Here is a 15397-nt window from a genome sequence, read left to right as displayed (position 1 = left end):
AAATAATTAAATAAAAAAAAAAGAAAAAGAGAAAGAACAAATGCAGGCGAATTAAATGCGGAAAAAAGTGGTAATAAATATAATAAGCGCGTAATTATCGCGTAAATGTCAATTTACGCGGCGAATGCGTTGCGTCAGTGCTAATTTTTAACGCTCGAGTGGACGACAGACCCCATCTATATGGAAGATACCCCCCCTTGCCCCAAAACCAAGCCCCACCAGAACCCCGCTCCTCATGCGTTCGACTAATAAAAGCGTGTAAGCGTCAATTGGCCAGGTTACTCAGTTATAGTTAACTATGTTGTTGTTGTCGTTGTTTTGTTTTCATTCTTTTTTTTATATTTTTTTGTTATTGCTGCTGTTGTAATTGCAATGATTAACAACAGCAACCGCCGCCGGGGGAGCAAAGTACCCCCCATTTGGCACCCCACCCCTCCCCCACCCGTTTTCCAGCTGCATTCGCCTGTGTTGCTTATTGCAAAAACAAACAATATGGGAAAACTGGCAGCGTGCAAAGAAAAGCAAAAGAACAGCACAAAAACACACAGACCCCCACAACAACAACAATAACAACAGCAGCAATAATAATATAAATAATTTTACAAACAAGTTTACCGTTGCAAAACAAAATAGCGCAAAAAAAGAATGAAGAACGAAATCAACAAAAAATACTCAACAACAAAATCAGAACAACAAAAACAAGTTGTAAATTAATTTTCAACAAGTTCCACTTGGGCAGGAAAAACAGACAAAAAAAATGTGTCTTAAAGTCGATTAGCCAAATTGACTTGGGCTTTAACCAGTGTATTAGTCATGGCTAATATCGATTTGATAGCGATTTCCGATGCAAATTGGCTGAGAAGCATTCTCGCTACCCTTTGGCAGAAAACTTCAGTGACGAAGGCTGCATAAACAACGACGTTGGCGGTGACGTCAAGAAATTAGCAATAGGAACGGGGAAAGCGCACGACAGCAATGACAACAAATTCTGTATAAAAAGCGGGCTGGGGTGATGGAAAAACAGAATTCAAATCCAAGTTGGCCGGCAGCGGCAATTAGCCGAGACTTGAAAAATATTTACCAGTTGTTTTTCAATTTTTTTTTATTTTTTTTTTTTATTCATATTGTCTTTGTATTGTCTCGTATTTAATTTAGCTTTGTTTTCTACGACTGCTGCTGCTGGCAAGACTATGTACAAATATTATTATGAGCGACTGTTTGTCTTGCCCTCAAAAATACGCCGAGAGTCGAGCAGAACCGCTCGCAAAAAGAGGAAAAAAAATAATACTTAATTTCAGTACAATAAAAAGTCAAGTCGAGCGCAAAAGTGGGTCAAAATTATTATTGAAGCAGAACAAAAACAAAGCCAGCAGCAAGGCAACGATAATGGCAATGCAGCAACAAAATAAGTTGTGGGAGTGCAACGGGATGGGGGGGGGGGGGGGGGGATGGTTCAGCGAGAGGGGAGAGAACAAAATTTATAATAATTTTCTAAGCGACGGCCCCTCGACGGCAAATTATTGAAATGCATTCGCATTTCGCATTCACCCGACCAGGAGAGACACTCCAATACCAGGGAACCATATAACCTATATATACCATGCTATGCCATACCGCACCATATGCACCCGACCGCCCCCTTCCCGGAACTCGACCCCTCCATACCCTATATAAGCAGGGGTATCCATTGCCCATGCACCGTTCCAATGAACGTAAACACAATTTCCCAATGTTCTGCACGAATAGTTTGTTTGATCGTAAAATTTTATTTCTGCATTCAAATCGCAGCGCTAAACAAAATGCAAAAAGAGCGAAGAACGCGAAAAAAGCCGAAATGCCATTGCAGTTCGTGCACAGCGAGAAAAATGTGGGATTTCAATTTGAAATATTACTATATAACAGGATCATTAAATATTTTAAATTACTATGCTTGAATAGATTTGACTGCATTTGAATTCTTCTTGAGGTTATCTTGAAAGATAAGCGCGCATTTTTTCCAGTGTACTTTACATTTTCCGTTTGGGCCTGTCTTTACCCTTTTCATTCTGCTTATGATTTGGCCAAAGAATGAGTTTCGTGCCGCCAAGGAATCCGAATCGATGCGGTTTGGCGGAAGGGTCATGAATTCCCTCGCAAAGTGGACGTTTTTAGTTGGCCAAGTGTTGTCTTGTCTTGTGGTCAGTGGGCTTTGCAACTTGGCCAAGATCGTAATTTGTTAAGCAAATAATGCGAATTTCATGCATTTACCCCAAGACATTTGCTCCCTTTAATCTGGCATTCAATTTAAATTTGATCTCCATTTGAACTGCATTCCCAAAGCATTATTTATGCCCAAATGCATTAATAGGCTGTGCCAGAAAAGCTCCATTTCCACCACACACACACACACACACCTTCTGTTGTGTGGAAAATCATATTGACGGCGATGTGTTGACGTTCAATGGGCGAAACAATCTGTTGAAAAGCGCTTTGAGTGGCGGATGGATGCAGAAAGGGGGCCAATGGGCGCATATTCGTACCATTTTCGTCAGCTAGTAAATTTTTAGTGGCCCCGGCTACTTGTGTTGTCCACTTGGAAATGGGCACACTCGCACACACTTCTAGCTAACTAGCAAATAAATAAAAAGTGCAGATCGCGAGTGCTGCGGCGCGAAAACAGAGTGAACTAAAACAGCAACATGATCAACAGTTGCTCATAAATTAAAGTTCGCCATCGTTTGGTGTGCCGATTTTTGAATCGCAGGCAATAAAGTTTAACGTGCACACTTATGACCAACCGCAAAAGGAGGCCGGCGGAAGGGGGCGGGGCCAGAGATCGGAGTACCAACTATATAGTATAGGAGTATGCAGAGTGTGCACTGCACGCAACATTTGCACTGCGGCCAAAACGCAAATTTCGAAGAACAAAAATTAGATTGAATTGTTTCTCCTGCTGCTGCCGCTGCCAATTGCTGGCCAAAGTCAAGGAAATGGCCAAAAAGGGGGTAGAGGGTTTTAAGGGGCCCATAATGACCGACCTGGTCTAGGCAATTTGATTGAGTTGTTTCCAATTGAAATGGCAAAAACGCTGCGGGTGTTGGCACTGATGTCTGACAGCAAATGACTGCGAAACCACTTCGGACTCCGACTCAAAAGTCATTTGGCCCGGCCGAAAGGCAGTCCAAATCCAACTTCGAGTCCAAACCGCAGTGGTGGAAGAGCTCTGTAATTTCCAGTTACAGTTACAGATTTCTAGCCTGCCAGCTAGCCGATTCAGCTGTGATTTGGCTTATTTCGCCGGGCCTGCGGTGGCCAGAATTGCCCGAGAATGGCCAGAATGGCAATTGCATTGCAGTTCCTTCAACTTCAACTTCGAAGTTGGAGCCACATGCAGCGGTTCTTGGGGCCGTGTCAATTAGAGTTTGGGGTTGGGACTGGCAATGGGTCTAGGTTTTGGGTCTGAGTCCGGTGTCCTGGTACCCTAAGGCGCTGTCATTCCACTTCCATTTGCATTCGGTGACCCAGAAGATTCCGTCAAATTGTCGTCTCACGTTGACTCTGGCTAATTCGAATGGCAATGGGCAATGGGCAACGCCTTCACCTTGACTTGGCCAAAATCAGGCACTTGGCTAACTAAGGTTAAGCTCAGTTTTCCCTCGCTTTTCCCACAGCGCTTTTTCCTGCTTCGGCTAATTAAAGTGTCCGCTTGTTTGTCGCGATTTGTTAATTGAATTAAATGTGTTGGCCAAGCGAGCGGGTCATCAAAATGCAGGCGACGACTCCACTTTTGATGGGGGCATTGGGACTGTCTTTCGCAGTGCTGGTATCTACGTGTGTGCAACCCATTTAGCGAGAGTGCACTGTGCACTGCTGCAGTGGCCACTTAACTGTAAAGGCAAACGCACGTACAACTGCCGCCAGCTTTTGCGGCTTCGACTGGGCCAAAACGTACATACATATGGCAGATCGGTTCGCATGGTGGGCCAATGGCGAGGATTTTAATTGAAATTGACATTGTTAATTGATTAGCAATGTTGAAAGCATTTCAGCAAAGAGACAGCTATTATTTTTGCTAGCACGGAATTTAGTGTTCGCACAGGATTTATTCGCTCACGTTGTCTTTGTCTCGGAACTTAATGATTAGGATTAGAAAACGATTGTGATCAAGTGCTAAACTAAACTATAGTGTTAAGATAACGTGACAGGTATTATATTATATTATTATATTATACAGGTTTTATTATATACATGGCACATACTTTAAAATGATTTTTTAAAGCGTAATTTAGGTAATTCATGGTTATTTCCATGGTGTAAGGTTCATTTTCCTTAAAGCCATATTTTTTATATACATTTTATTGCCTAGTTCCTTTAATGTCAGCTTTGTAGCTGCCATTTACCCACTGTTCTCTCACGAAGACAGTGGGCAATTCCCATGGTCTGCTGCCGGCTGGTCAGTCAAGTACCGCTAAATTGTTGCAGCAGCAACTGCAAGAACACCAACGGCAGCGAGTGCAACTGCAGCAACTGCAACAACTGCAGCAGCGACGCTTCCTGACGCTTGGCGCTCTGCATGCTAATCAGCTGGAGGCGACACACGAGCGGCCCACATACTCGCATGTATGGGTTTGAGTGCTTTGCCAGTGGCAGGTGTGTGTCAGTCCCACTTCAGCTCCATCCCCATCCGCATCCCCTTTCCACATGGCCACATGTGAGTCCCCCTTCCGTGTCTAGACCAATGCCCATGGCCCGGTGACAACTGGCAGCTTGTTACGCCCTTTCGACTGTCACACGCTTATTGCTCTTGTCACTAACTGCTGGTTGTTGGTAGTTTTTGTTGGTAGTACTTGTTGGCTGTTGGTTGTTGCCTGTTGGTGTTGTCGCTTTCGAGTGGGATGATTGGCGGAGAGGAAATCCCCTCATTCTCTCACTGGCCAACTTTTCAAATTGAATTTCGCCGATTTATCAATTTCCCGAAAAACACAAACAATAGAAAGTGGAAATGGCAATGGAAATGGAAATGGCTGCCGACAGCACCGGCAGCGACAACATTGGCCATGGCTAATGTCATTTTGGGCCAGGTACGACTATGGCAGCGAGACGAGTACAAGTACAGTAGGCACCCGATGGCAAGGTGCAGTGCCCGGGGGAAAAACCCCAGGCCACTTTGAAGTTACTTCGCTGCTGCCATGTCGCGCCAGCCGCTTTTCCGCTTTTCTCCTCGGCCAAACGAGCCCAAGGAAAAGCCGCTCATGTCCGCGCATTTCTAATAAGCCCACGGGGAACACCTCAACTCAACTCAGCGCGGTTCAATTCAATTCAATTCAACTCGGCTTGGTTCAATTCAGGCGCTCAAGTTCAAGTTGAGGCCTCCTGTCGCCAACATCGCCATAGGGAAGGAAAATCGAGGTAAAAACAAACGCCAAATGGCTGAAACAGAATCGACATTGGCGCGGAATTAATGCGATTTTTATTCATGACAACTGCACGGGGAAAAAGATTTCAAAAGTTGGTTTAGTCCTTTTATGCTGAAAAGTTGTGTGAGTTCAGTAACTGATGACATTTGACACACGAAATGGGATTCAATTAAAATCTCTATGACACTCTTTCTTTTTTCTCAGTGTACAGGACAGCGACCAGAGACATTTAGTGGGATGGGATGGGATGGAAAGGGAGGGGAACTGGGCCCATGGGGCGATGGGGCGATAGCCAATCTGCTTTGGCCGCCGGCTGGCTTCCGTTGCCGGAATGTGGTGACAATGTCTTCTTGGGCTTTTCTCCGCCTCTACCTTTTTGGCTTAGACTTTGGCTTTGGCTTTGGCTTGGGCTTGGGCTTGGGCTTTGGTATTGGTATTTGTATTGGCTTTTCCTACTGGCTTCTGCTGTTGCCACAGACAATTGCATTGTTGTTGCCTCCTTGGCCGTTGTCGCAATGCTAGTAATTTGTGCAAATGAGCCTCTAAAAAGGCGTGGAGCCTTTGGGACACGAACTCGAGGGGGCAAATCCGAGGGGCTATCAAGAAAAAACCAACCCAAATAGACAAAAAATGTTTAAAGCGCCATTCGGCTATGTAAACGATGTGGGCCCCGCCGAAAATGAACAACAAGAAAGGAAAGCTGTTAAATGTTTTTTTCCACCCATTTTCCATTTTCCATTTTCCAGTGCTTCGTTTTCAGATTTTTGCCATAGTTCAGATGGCTTCGTTCCTGTTTTTTCCTTCTATTGCGGCAGTAAAACGAAATGATAGTACCGTTTTGGCTTTAAATGTTAATTGAGTTGAGTTGGCCAATCCCTAGATTTAAAGCGCCAACAAATCCACAGCCATTTAACGAATCGCACAGCTCCATTCAAACTAATCAGCGAAAAGCACGTGCTCCGCCAAAAACCAGATAAATAATAGCCTCGCCATAAAAAACTACGCACCGGGCTGAGCAGAATGAAAAAGAAACAGCAATTTCAGCATAACTATTTACTACGCCTACTCTGACGTTTTGCCATCGTTATCTGTGAAAAATTAGCAGCGTGTACCGCCGAATCAAAATAAACCGAAAGTAAACAACTGGCGAGCGGGCAAGAAGCTCACGCATACGGCCATAAATGGGGATGATAAAGCGGCCGGCACAAGACGAGTTGGCCAAAAACACGCCTGCGCCATTGAGTTAACAGCCGCCTCCCCAAAACCAACCCCCTCCCCCTCCCCCGCGCCGCTAAAAAAAGCCCCCGGAGAAATACGCACACACATTTTACTGTTACGCACCGCGTTCGTTTTCGATTTAATGCCGCCGCGTATTTCACCTGCAAAAATGTCGGTATTCCGCTGTTTGTTTTGTTTACCTCCACAAATTTCCGTCTGGCCTGCTGGCGCTACTCGGTGGCTTTAAGGCCACCACCACCACATCCCCAAAAGTCGGGCTTTTGTTTGCTTAACTCAATTTTATTGTTCGCCATTCGCCAAAAAACACAAAACATCCGAAACGGGCTGAGGCGAAAAAGAGCAAAAATTATGTGTGTCAGCGGCGGGCAGGGCAACAAAATACGAAATACAAATAAATGAAACCTCCAAATTAACAGGGACAACAGCAGAAAAGAGGTCGCCTTCTTTAAATAAAACAAACAAATAAGAGCTGAACACAAAATGCCATGGCATATGGGAAAAACTCCCAGATAGCCAAGTGCGGGGGTCAAATTGAGTCACCTCACGCAATGCAAAACAACTAAAAAACTAACAACAACATCGACACCTTGAAACAACAACAGCTAACAACAATCCCAGGCACTTGTCCAAAAATAAAATCAAAATAAAAAACACACTCACTCACACGATTCCGTCTGGCAACGTCATGGGCAAAAATATATACTTATAGTACGAGTATAAACTAATAGACGAAGAAAACAACAAATCGTAAAAAACGAAACAAAAATGTAGGCACAAAAATATTGAATAATAAAAGTGCGTACGAGTGTGCCATGTCTGTGGGGATTTGTTTTGATTTCATTTCATTTCGCTTATGGTAAATGGAAGATTTTGAATATATTTTGAATAATGCGCATACGCGCCGTTGGCCGACGTACTGCAAACTGGTTAGGTTGTGAAACCAGAGCGCTTCCTGTTTGCATGCCATAAAAATACCGAAGCTGTTAGCATCGATCCGTTTTGGGGCCAAAACACTTGTCATTACACGATTTCCTTTTGTCCAAATTGTATTTACCTTCGGTGGGTTTCTTGGCTCTTCGCCTTACTTTTCTTTTTCGAACGAACATTTCCGCTTTTGTTGTTGCTGTTGACATTGGCTTGAATAAGCGCAGATATGGGCCATAGAATCTTGGCTCTTATCGTGCAAACTGATAAGCTAAAAGCTCTTTCACAAGGCACACAAAAACCTCAATGAAGTTGCTGGCACACAAAAAAAAAACAACAAACAACCATCGCTCTAATCACAGAAATCAGCCAACGACTTTGGTGCTTTTTGTTCGCTTTTTGTGTTGTTTTGGGTTTATTTTTTGCCTGCGTATAAATTACACTTGAAAATTGCTTAGATTTTGATTGGTGATATCTGTGGGGCCTTTTTGTTTTTTTTTTTTTTTTTTTGTTTTGGTTGATTGCAGGCCACGGCGGAGTCGCTTTGTCTCCGGCTAACTCGCACTTGCGCTTTCCCTGGCCAATTTTGGTGAAAGTCATCGTTTCCCCCGAAAACAAAAGCGAATATCGAGCACGTGGCTAATTTAATAAGCTTTAATTGCAAACTTCAAACTACAAACAGCAAACTGCAAACCGCACTGCAAATCAAGTCGAAATGGAGCTGCAGCCAGCGAAATGCATGCAATTTTCACTAATTTCGCCGGCACATGCAAACAACCGACTGACTGACTCTCTGGGCTGGCGCATATCATATCGCATCTCTCACTTCCTGACACCGCAATGTAATTTTGCTTTCAACACCTCTTTTTTTTCTTGCTCCTCGACCGACTGTTGCCGTGTTGATTGCGGCCAGCAAACGTGGCCAAATAATGGCCAAGACAGCAGAAAAGCACAGCATTTCCCAGGCTCAAGAGACCCGAAATCGGGCGCGAATATATCGCATTTCAATCACGCGCTCTGGGGCAATTTACGTGCGGCCACGCAGCAGCGAGTAGGCCGAAAAGGCATTCAAAAGACGCGGTCAAAGTTGCAGCAGTTGCAGCAGCATCAACAATGCAACATCAACATTGCAACTGCAACCGCTCGCTTGCAGTTTATTAAAGTTTTTTCCAGCTCAGCGCAATGGGGCGGAAAGCAAACGGCCTAACGGTACGGATTGTGCGCATTAAAATGGCCACATCGTGATGGCCAGGCCAAAACCACCTTTCCCCCAACCCCACCCCTCCTCTGACTAACCGACAGGCACGCGCCTTTTGCCGGCCGGCTAGCAGGAAAATGAGGGGGGAAAATCGAGCGCAGCGAGCACTGATTCTCCACGGATGGGGGAAATGCGCGATTTATGCGCGAATTTACTTTTATGCGATTAGCAACGATCTGCGGCAGAAATTTATCGTTGAGTTTAGTAAATTTAATTGGGACGGAAATCCAGGCAAAAGGTGATGGTGCCAGCACTGGTGCTGTTGCATTAGACAAAAGGCTAAAACCTGGTAGCCGAGTAATAAAGTTTTACGGCCCAGCACAGCTCTTTTGGCCAAGGAGGCAGCATTTGGCTAAGTGCAGACTTGGCCACGATTGCCCGCGGCTTTTCACATTGCACAATGGTGATGATGGTGAGTCGGTTGGCCGGCACGAGTTGCTTGGTTGTGTTTTCTGTTTTCTTTTTTCTGTTTTGTATTTTGTGCTTTGGCCCAAAGCAGATGGCCAAAAGATAAGCACAGTTGAGGAGTTCTGACCGAAATTCTGAGCATCAATAATTGCTTGCTTCACTAGCACTGCATCTTCTGAGGAAACCGCCACCTGCTTTTCAACTTTAATCCTGGCACGCAGCAAGTGGAATCCTTTGAAGAGTCTAACACCACTTGTCTCAATAGCCGCCATTTGGCTTAAATGATTTGGCCAGAAGGGAGGGGGGTAGCACTCTGCTTGATTATGGCAAATATGCCAAATCAGTTTTTCCGTTTCAAATGCTTTGAATTTATGAGAGCGTCGCGTCTTTATGGTCATCCCCCGCCAATCGCTAGATGCATTTAAGGATCCAGCCATTGTTGACGCCAGCCTTTGTTCAAATTTATATGTTTGAGCGTCAGAAACGTTCGCCGTTCATAAGGATTTTGCACCGATTTGGCCAGCGAAGGTTGCGCCAAGGTTAGCCAACTTAAAGCCAGCTTAAAGCCATCTTGAAACCGCATGGAAAGCCATCGGAACTGGGAAATCTACTGGCTGAAATTCATTTGACGTCGCTTCGAAAAATGTGAGGCCATCGGAAGGAGGCCAATTAATGACGAAACAATAACACACACACAATGGGCGGCGGAATTTGGTGGCCACACAAATTAGTTAAATGGAAAAATAGTTTTGCGATGTTTTGCATTGAAATGCCGCTTGAAGCGATTATCGCTGAAAAGACCTCGACGGATTGTTGTTGCTGTTTTGCGAATTACAACAACGATGGGCGGTCGCTGTTTGATGTGTCTAAGCAAATGCCGCCAATGCCTGCATGTGTATATCTTTATCGCCCAGTTTCTGGCTTCTCTATATGTAGATAACTGATAAAATCAAGAATCATAATCTGGGTCAATGTTCAAAGCGGGATTTTGATTTATCTAAAATGTGTTATATATAAAACTAGGCCATGAGTTTCTGTTTCAATGCAATGAAGAGTAATATAATAATATATTATTTATTAACTAAACCATCTGTTTTTCCCATCTTATTTTTGCAGTCCCCGGAAACGTCCGCCCAGCGATCACCAGGACTACGGCAAAGATGAGGAAACATGCCGTGCCGCCGAGATTCTGTCATCGATGAAGCTGCAGAGTCCGCATGGCTGTAGGTCATCCTCCTTCCCTGACCCTGACACGCCCCCCTTTGCGACCACGCCTACATATAAGCTAATTAATTTTAACCATTTCACCCCAGCAATGGCCGACAAGTGCTCGAGTCCCGGCAGCAGCTCGTCGGCTTCCTGGAGCTCCGGTTCCCCATCGCCGCCACTGAGCGACGACGGCCACGCCCACCACAGCCCACACAACATGATGTCGCCCCACGATGCGGACAACGCACGCACACGCACAGCATCCGTGTCCACGTCGGACGAGGGCATTGTCATCGACTACAAGGAGGAGCGCAAGAAAAAGGTGGGTGATTCGATCTAAGGCCCCAACATCTAGATATAAGAAACATAAAGAGATTGGTGTACAAGAATGCGGTCAGTAGAATCTGGGCTAACGGCGGTGGAGCGTGACATTTTGTTGCATTTTAATTGCAACTTTGTGTATAGATTTTAATTGCCATAATTATGTAAATGTCGGTCTGTTCTTGGCACGGCCACACGGCGTATGCTTGATGCCCATTACTCATACGCAACGTAGCGCTGCTGCTGCCGGCAAAAGAATATACAGAATATATAGAATATCAAATAAATGTCGACAATGATTCAAGCCCGGGAGAATGGCAACGCATCAATCACACAAAAGGGCAATGTCAGCAGCTCGTTAACTTGGCAAACACACACCGCACACACAGCACACACCGCACACTCTGCGAAATCCAACAAAATCAATAACCCCCGGCCATCCGATACCGATTTTCAGGCATACTCCGAGAGTTCTGGCTCTTTAATTAATTATGTTTGAACTTTAAGGGCCTCAGCCCGAGAAACCGAAACGAGCGAAACTTACGCAACTGAAAACCAGCACGGAAACGAACAACAACGCCCCCCATCCAGAAAACTTCTGCCCGTCTGCCGTTTGTTTGCCCAACTAGTTACGCTTTCTCACCAGCTCGTGTGTTTGGCTATTTCGTTTAGAGCTTTTAAGGGCTCTTAATAGCGAACAAACAAAAAACCTAAAAACGAGCAGCCGGCAACGGCAGAAACAACAACAACCACAGCCGGGAACAAATATCAAAGTGAGCAGCAGCCGCGGTAGAATATGTTAACCTTGAAAGTCTGATTAGATTTTCATATGGCTACGACGAAAAAAAACTACACTTGACCAAAAGAGTTTGATTGAAATGTTTTGTATTGGAAAATATTCAATACTTGATCCATGATGTAAATCATTTAAATATATTCAGCCCATCAGATTGCTGCTTAGAATATACAATGACCATTGCTCCCAACCCATATGATTCATACCTAGGGCGCTGAGTATATTGACTTGATAAATAAGGATTGGAAATTTACCGGACTCCCCATTGCGACTTGACTTCTCGCCCAAGTCCAATCAATTTTCCACTCGTTTCAATTAGTCAAACGTTTTCGATTCTTGCTGCCAGCAATTGCACTTTCACTTTCCATATACCTGTTGCACAACCGAGCCGAAAAAGCTGACCAAAGCGTCAAACTTCCTGCTCCGTCAGTCTACAAAGGAAAAAACAAACAAAAAAAAAATAAAAAACAAGAAACAAATTAAATGTCTGTGCGCATTTGAATTTATGTCAGAGTCAGGCGGCCACGCCCATCGTTTTTCGGGGGCTGAGCTGCAAAAACAAACAAATGCACAAACGAGCACAATGCAAAAGTTTATTTTGCCAAGGCGTGGCTGGTTAATTGAAAAGATATATGCCGCATTTCCGCATCTTGCATCTTGAATATCGCTGCCCAGCGAAAACACTAGCCAGCTGGATGGATAGATAGCTAGATGGATGGATAGATAGATAGATATATGGATAAATGCACGATCGCCGGGCTGAGAACGAATGCAATTAATGTCTAATTGTGCGCAATTATTGTCAGTTGTCAGCTGTGTGTGATGTGCCGCATCAGAATGAATGCGCTCGCCCCGAATTGAAACGATTCGAGTCGAGTCGAGTGGAGATCTTCAAGGCGTCCACGTGGCGCATACGTAATGGCATCCATCTGACATTACTCATACGCACTGAAGCGCGTGCGGCTCGCTGCTAGCAGATGCATTGATGATCAACCTTCGTTGCTCAGGCGCGTCATGCGATTCAAATGGAATGATTTAAAATGTAGTGAAACACTAAGAGGGTCGACTCACTGTGGCCTTTGTCTCGCTGAATCTTCGTCACCACCATCGTGCGGGTTATTATTTAAAATGCAGATTTATGTGCATTCGCCATTTGCCATTTGCCATTTACCATTTACCGCCGCCACCCGTGACAATCAGGGCCGCAGCCCCCAACCGCCTGCCTTTTAATCAAGGCCCTTTTGCAGTTGCACTCCCATTAAGGCAGCGGCAAAGCTCCAAGGCAATGCCAACCCCAATACCAATCCCAACCGCAATGGGTGGTTAAACGCTCGCCCATTAATTTCCAGGCACATCACACACTCACGGAGTTCGCGATGGCCACCAAAGGAAAGCTCAAGCTCGAGTGGGAAGGCCACAAGTCAATCCTGGAGGGGAAATTAAAACGCAAACTGCCACGATGGCATGTGACAAGCAATCAGAGCCAGCAATTTGCGGTGACAAACTGTTGGGAAAAGTGACTCGACTAGATCGTCCAGCTTTGCCACTTCTTCTGCTTAATTCTCATAGAATGAATTTCCCCAGAATTTCGAGACTTAATTGGGCCAAAACCCTTTGAGAGCACAGCCGCATCAGCATTCACTTTGTAGTTGCGGCTAATTGCACACGCCATGTTCCCTCCCCGCCCCCCGCTCACTTCCCCCCTTCTCTAGTTGCTAGTCTAGTATAAACTTTTCAAATTCCAACTCACAGTATAGCATAGTTTTTTTTTTCCGTCTAATTTGTTTTATAATATCAAAAGGCAACAAAAACGCCAAAGCCAAAGCAAACAGGCAAATTATAGTGCACCGAGCAGACAGCGCGGCGGTTGATTCAGGGGCGGCGTCGAGGGGTTTTGTTGAGGGGGCTAAGGAGGGGCGGCGGCGGATGAGCGGCGTTGCGGTTAGCTGGCATTAAGCTTTCGCAATGCCTGACAGTTGAAACACAAACACAAACAGAGGCGAACGCACACTAAGAAAAACACTAGCTGCAGTTTCGGGCGAAGGGGTAAGGGAATGGTGTAGGGGCAGGGGGATGGGGAGGGGGAAGAGGGCGGCGGAACTGCATTCGCGGCCAGCCAACATGGCGCGGCACACGTGTCTATCTGAGCCTTGGCTTAGCCGCTTTTGGCCTTTTTTTTGACAAATGTGCGCGTATTTTGCAGCTGGCAGCAGAAAAGGAGGCACCCTCTCAAAAAACAACACTTGCACTGTTGAAAGTTGCTTTTTGAAAGTGCTCAAGATAATCAAATGATTATTATTATTATTATATATATATATATATATATATATATATATATACAAAACTCTATGGTTCTTAACTTATCATTGAGAATGGCTTACTCTAAATTTCAATTTATGTGCAGCGAACAGCAGCGCTGCAATTGCATTTGCATTTATTTTTAAACAGCTGCCCCTCTTCAAACAAGCTTAAATTTATATTTATGATTTTCGTTTACACCTCACCTGCGCTTTGGCTTTGCCTTATTTCCTTCGCGTGTCTTCGCTTAACTTTCTGCAAATTATTTTTAAACCAAAAAGCAGAGCAGCGCAGAAATATGGCAGAATTTAATTAAAATTCATACGAGTGCCTTTGAGGGGCTCTGCAGCAACCTTGAGTCAACACATCCACTCACCACACACTCGAGCAACTCAGTCGCAGCCTCAGAAAACTGAAAACTGAAAACTGAACACAGAAGGCACAAAACAATTGGCACTTTGTACATGGACCATAGATCGACGTCAGCATCGCAGTCGTGTGTATTAATTTCACTCATATGGCTGTTGGCCTTGAATTCTGATTAGGAAGCGATTTAAATTTATCTATAAGTCATTTTTCTTGGCTCTGCCACTCACCTTTTGCCGCTCGCCTTTATTGAGTTATTATTAAAACTTAATTGAGCTGCTAAAAGCCATTTGGATTGATCCCCTCCCACACCCTCTGCCTCTTTCCAACATGTATGTGGTTTTTTAAACACCCCTCTCCACCGCATCCAATGTGCAATTTGTGGGGCATTAACAATTGCAAATGACTTGGCCAAAGTGTCGACATCTTGGCTGCGTTGGTAGATTAGGCAACCCGGCGACGGGCACGGGGCGTATGAGTAATGTCTGAGAAGCGAACCAGCTGGGCACGAGTGTAATTACACCTTAAGCAGAATAAATGACAGCGCAACTGACTGACAACCGGGCAGCCTACGCCTCGAAACCCCAAGAAACTGCAATCAATCGGGGAGCAATGGAAAAACAAAGGGCATTAGAGCAAACAGTGCCTTTAAATTGCGCTCAATCTTATCTAAATTCTTTGAAATAACTTTCGATTAATCATCCCTTTTGTAAGAAGCACATTTACATTCATAGATAACGAGAATCCGTCTAAAAGCATGGGGAAATTCCCTAAAGGAATGTGCATTTTTATATTTTTTATTTACTAAAACGGAAACATTTGTATGTAAACTGCCATTTTAAGTATGCCTCACGTCTTTTGCATTCAACAAGCTAAGGAAATGGCTGCCGCAATCCGTCAAAAGTCAGAAAGTCACTCGCAGGAGTGGCCAGAAATGCGCACACACACACAAAGAAGCAATCGTGCGTGTGGGAGAAACGAACTCATAAATTTGTCATAATTGCAAAAATGTGACTAAGGCAAATGGCAATACGGGGGTGCAAAGAAAAAAAAAACAGAAATGCAATAAAAGCACATATATTTCCACATACGCAGTTAGCAGCGCTCGTATTGGAAAAATGAATATTTAGTAGTCGTAGTTGGCTTTTCCACGGGTCGAGATCTGTGCCAAGTGCAAATGCA

General features: G+C 44.7%; 1 protein-coding gene across 1 annotated transcript in view; it reads left to right on the top strand.

The window, feature by feature from the left end:
- The window catches only part of LOC6728706, a 117972-nt gene that overhangs the window by 56442 nt on the left and 46133 nt on the right, over positions 1-15397 (top strand). The window contains 2 exon segments of the mRNA XM_016175066.3: positions 10342-10448; positions 10539-10756. Of these exon segments, the coding sequence (XP_016035373.2) occupies positions 10342-10448; positions 10539-10756 (325 nt within the window).

This window comes from Drosophila simulans, chromosome 3R, assembly GCF_016746395.2.
Source record: "Drosophila simulans strain w501 chromosome 3R, Prin_Dsim_3.1, whole genome shotgun sequence".
Lineage (NCBI taxonomy): Eukaryota > Metazoa > Arthropoda > Insecta > Diptera > Drosophilidae > Drosophila > Drosophila simulans.
This window is presented reverse-complemented; position numbering and strand designations above follow the sequence as displayed.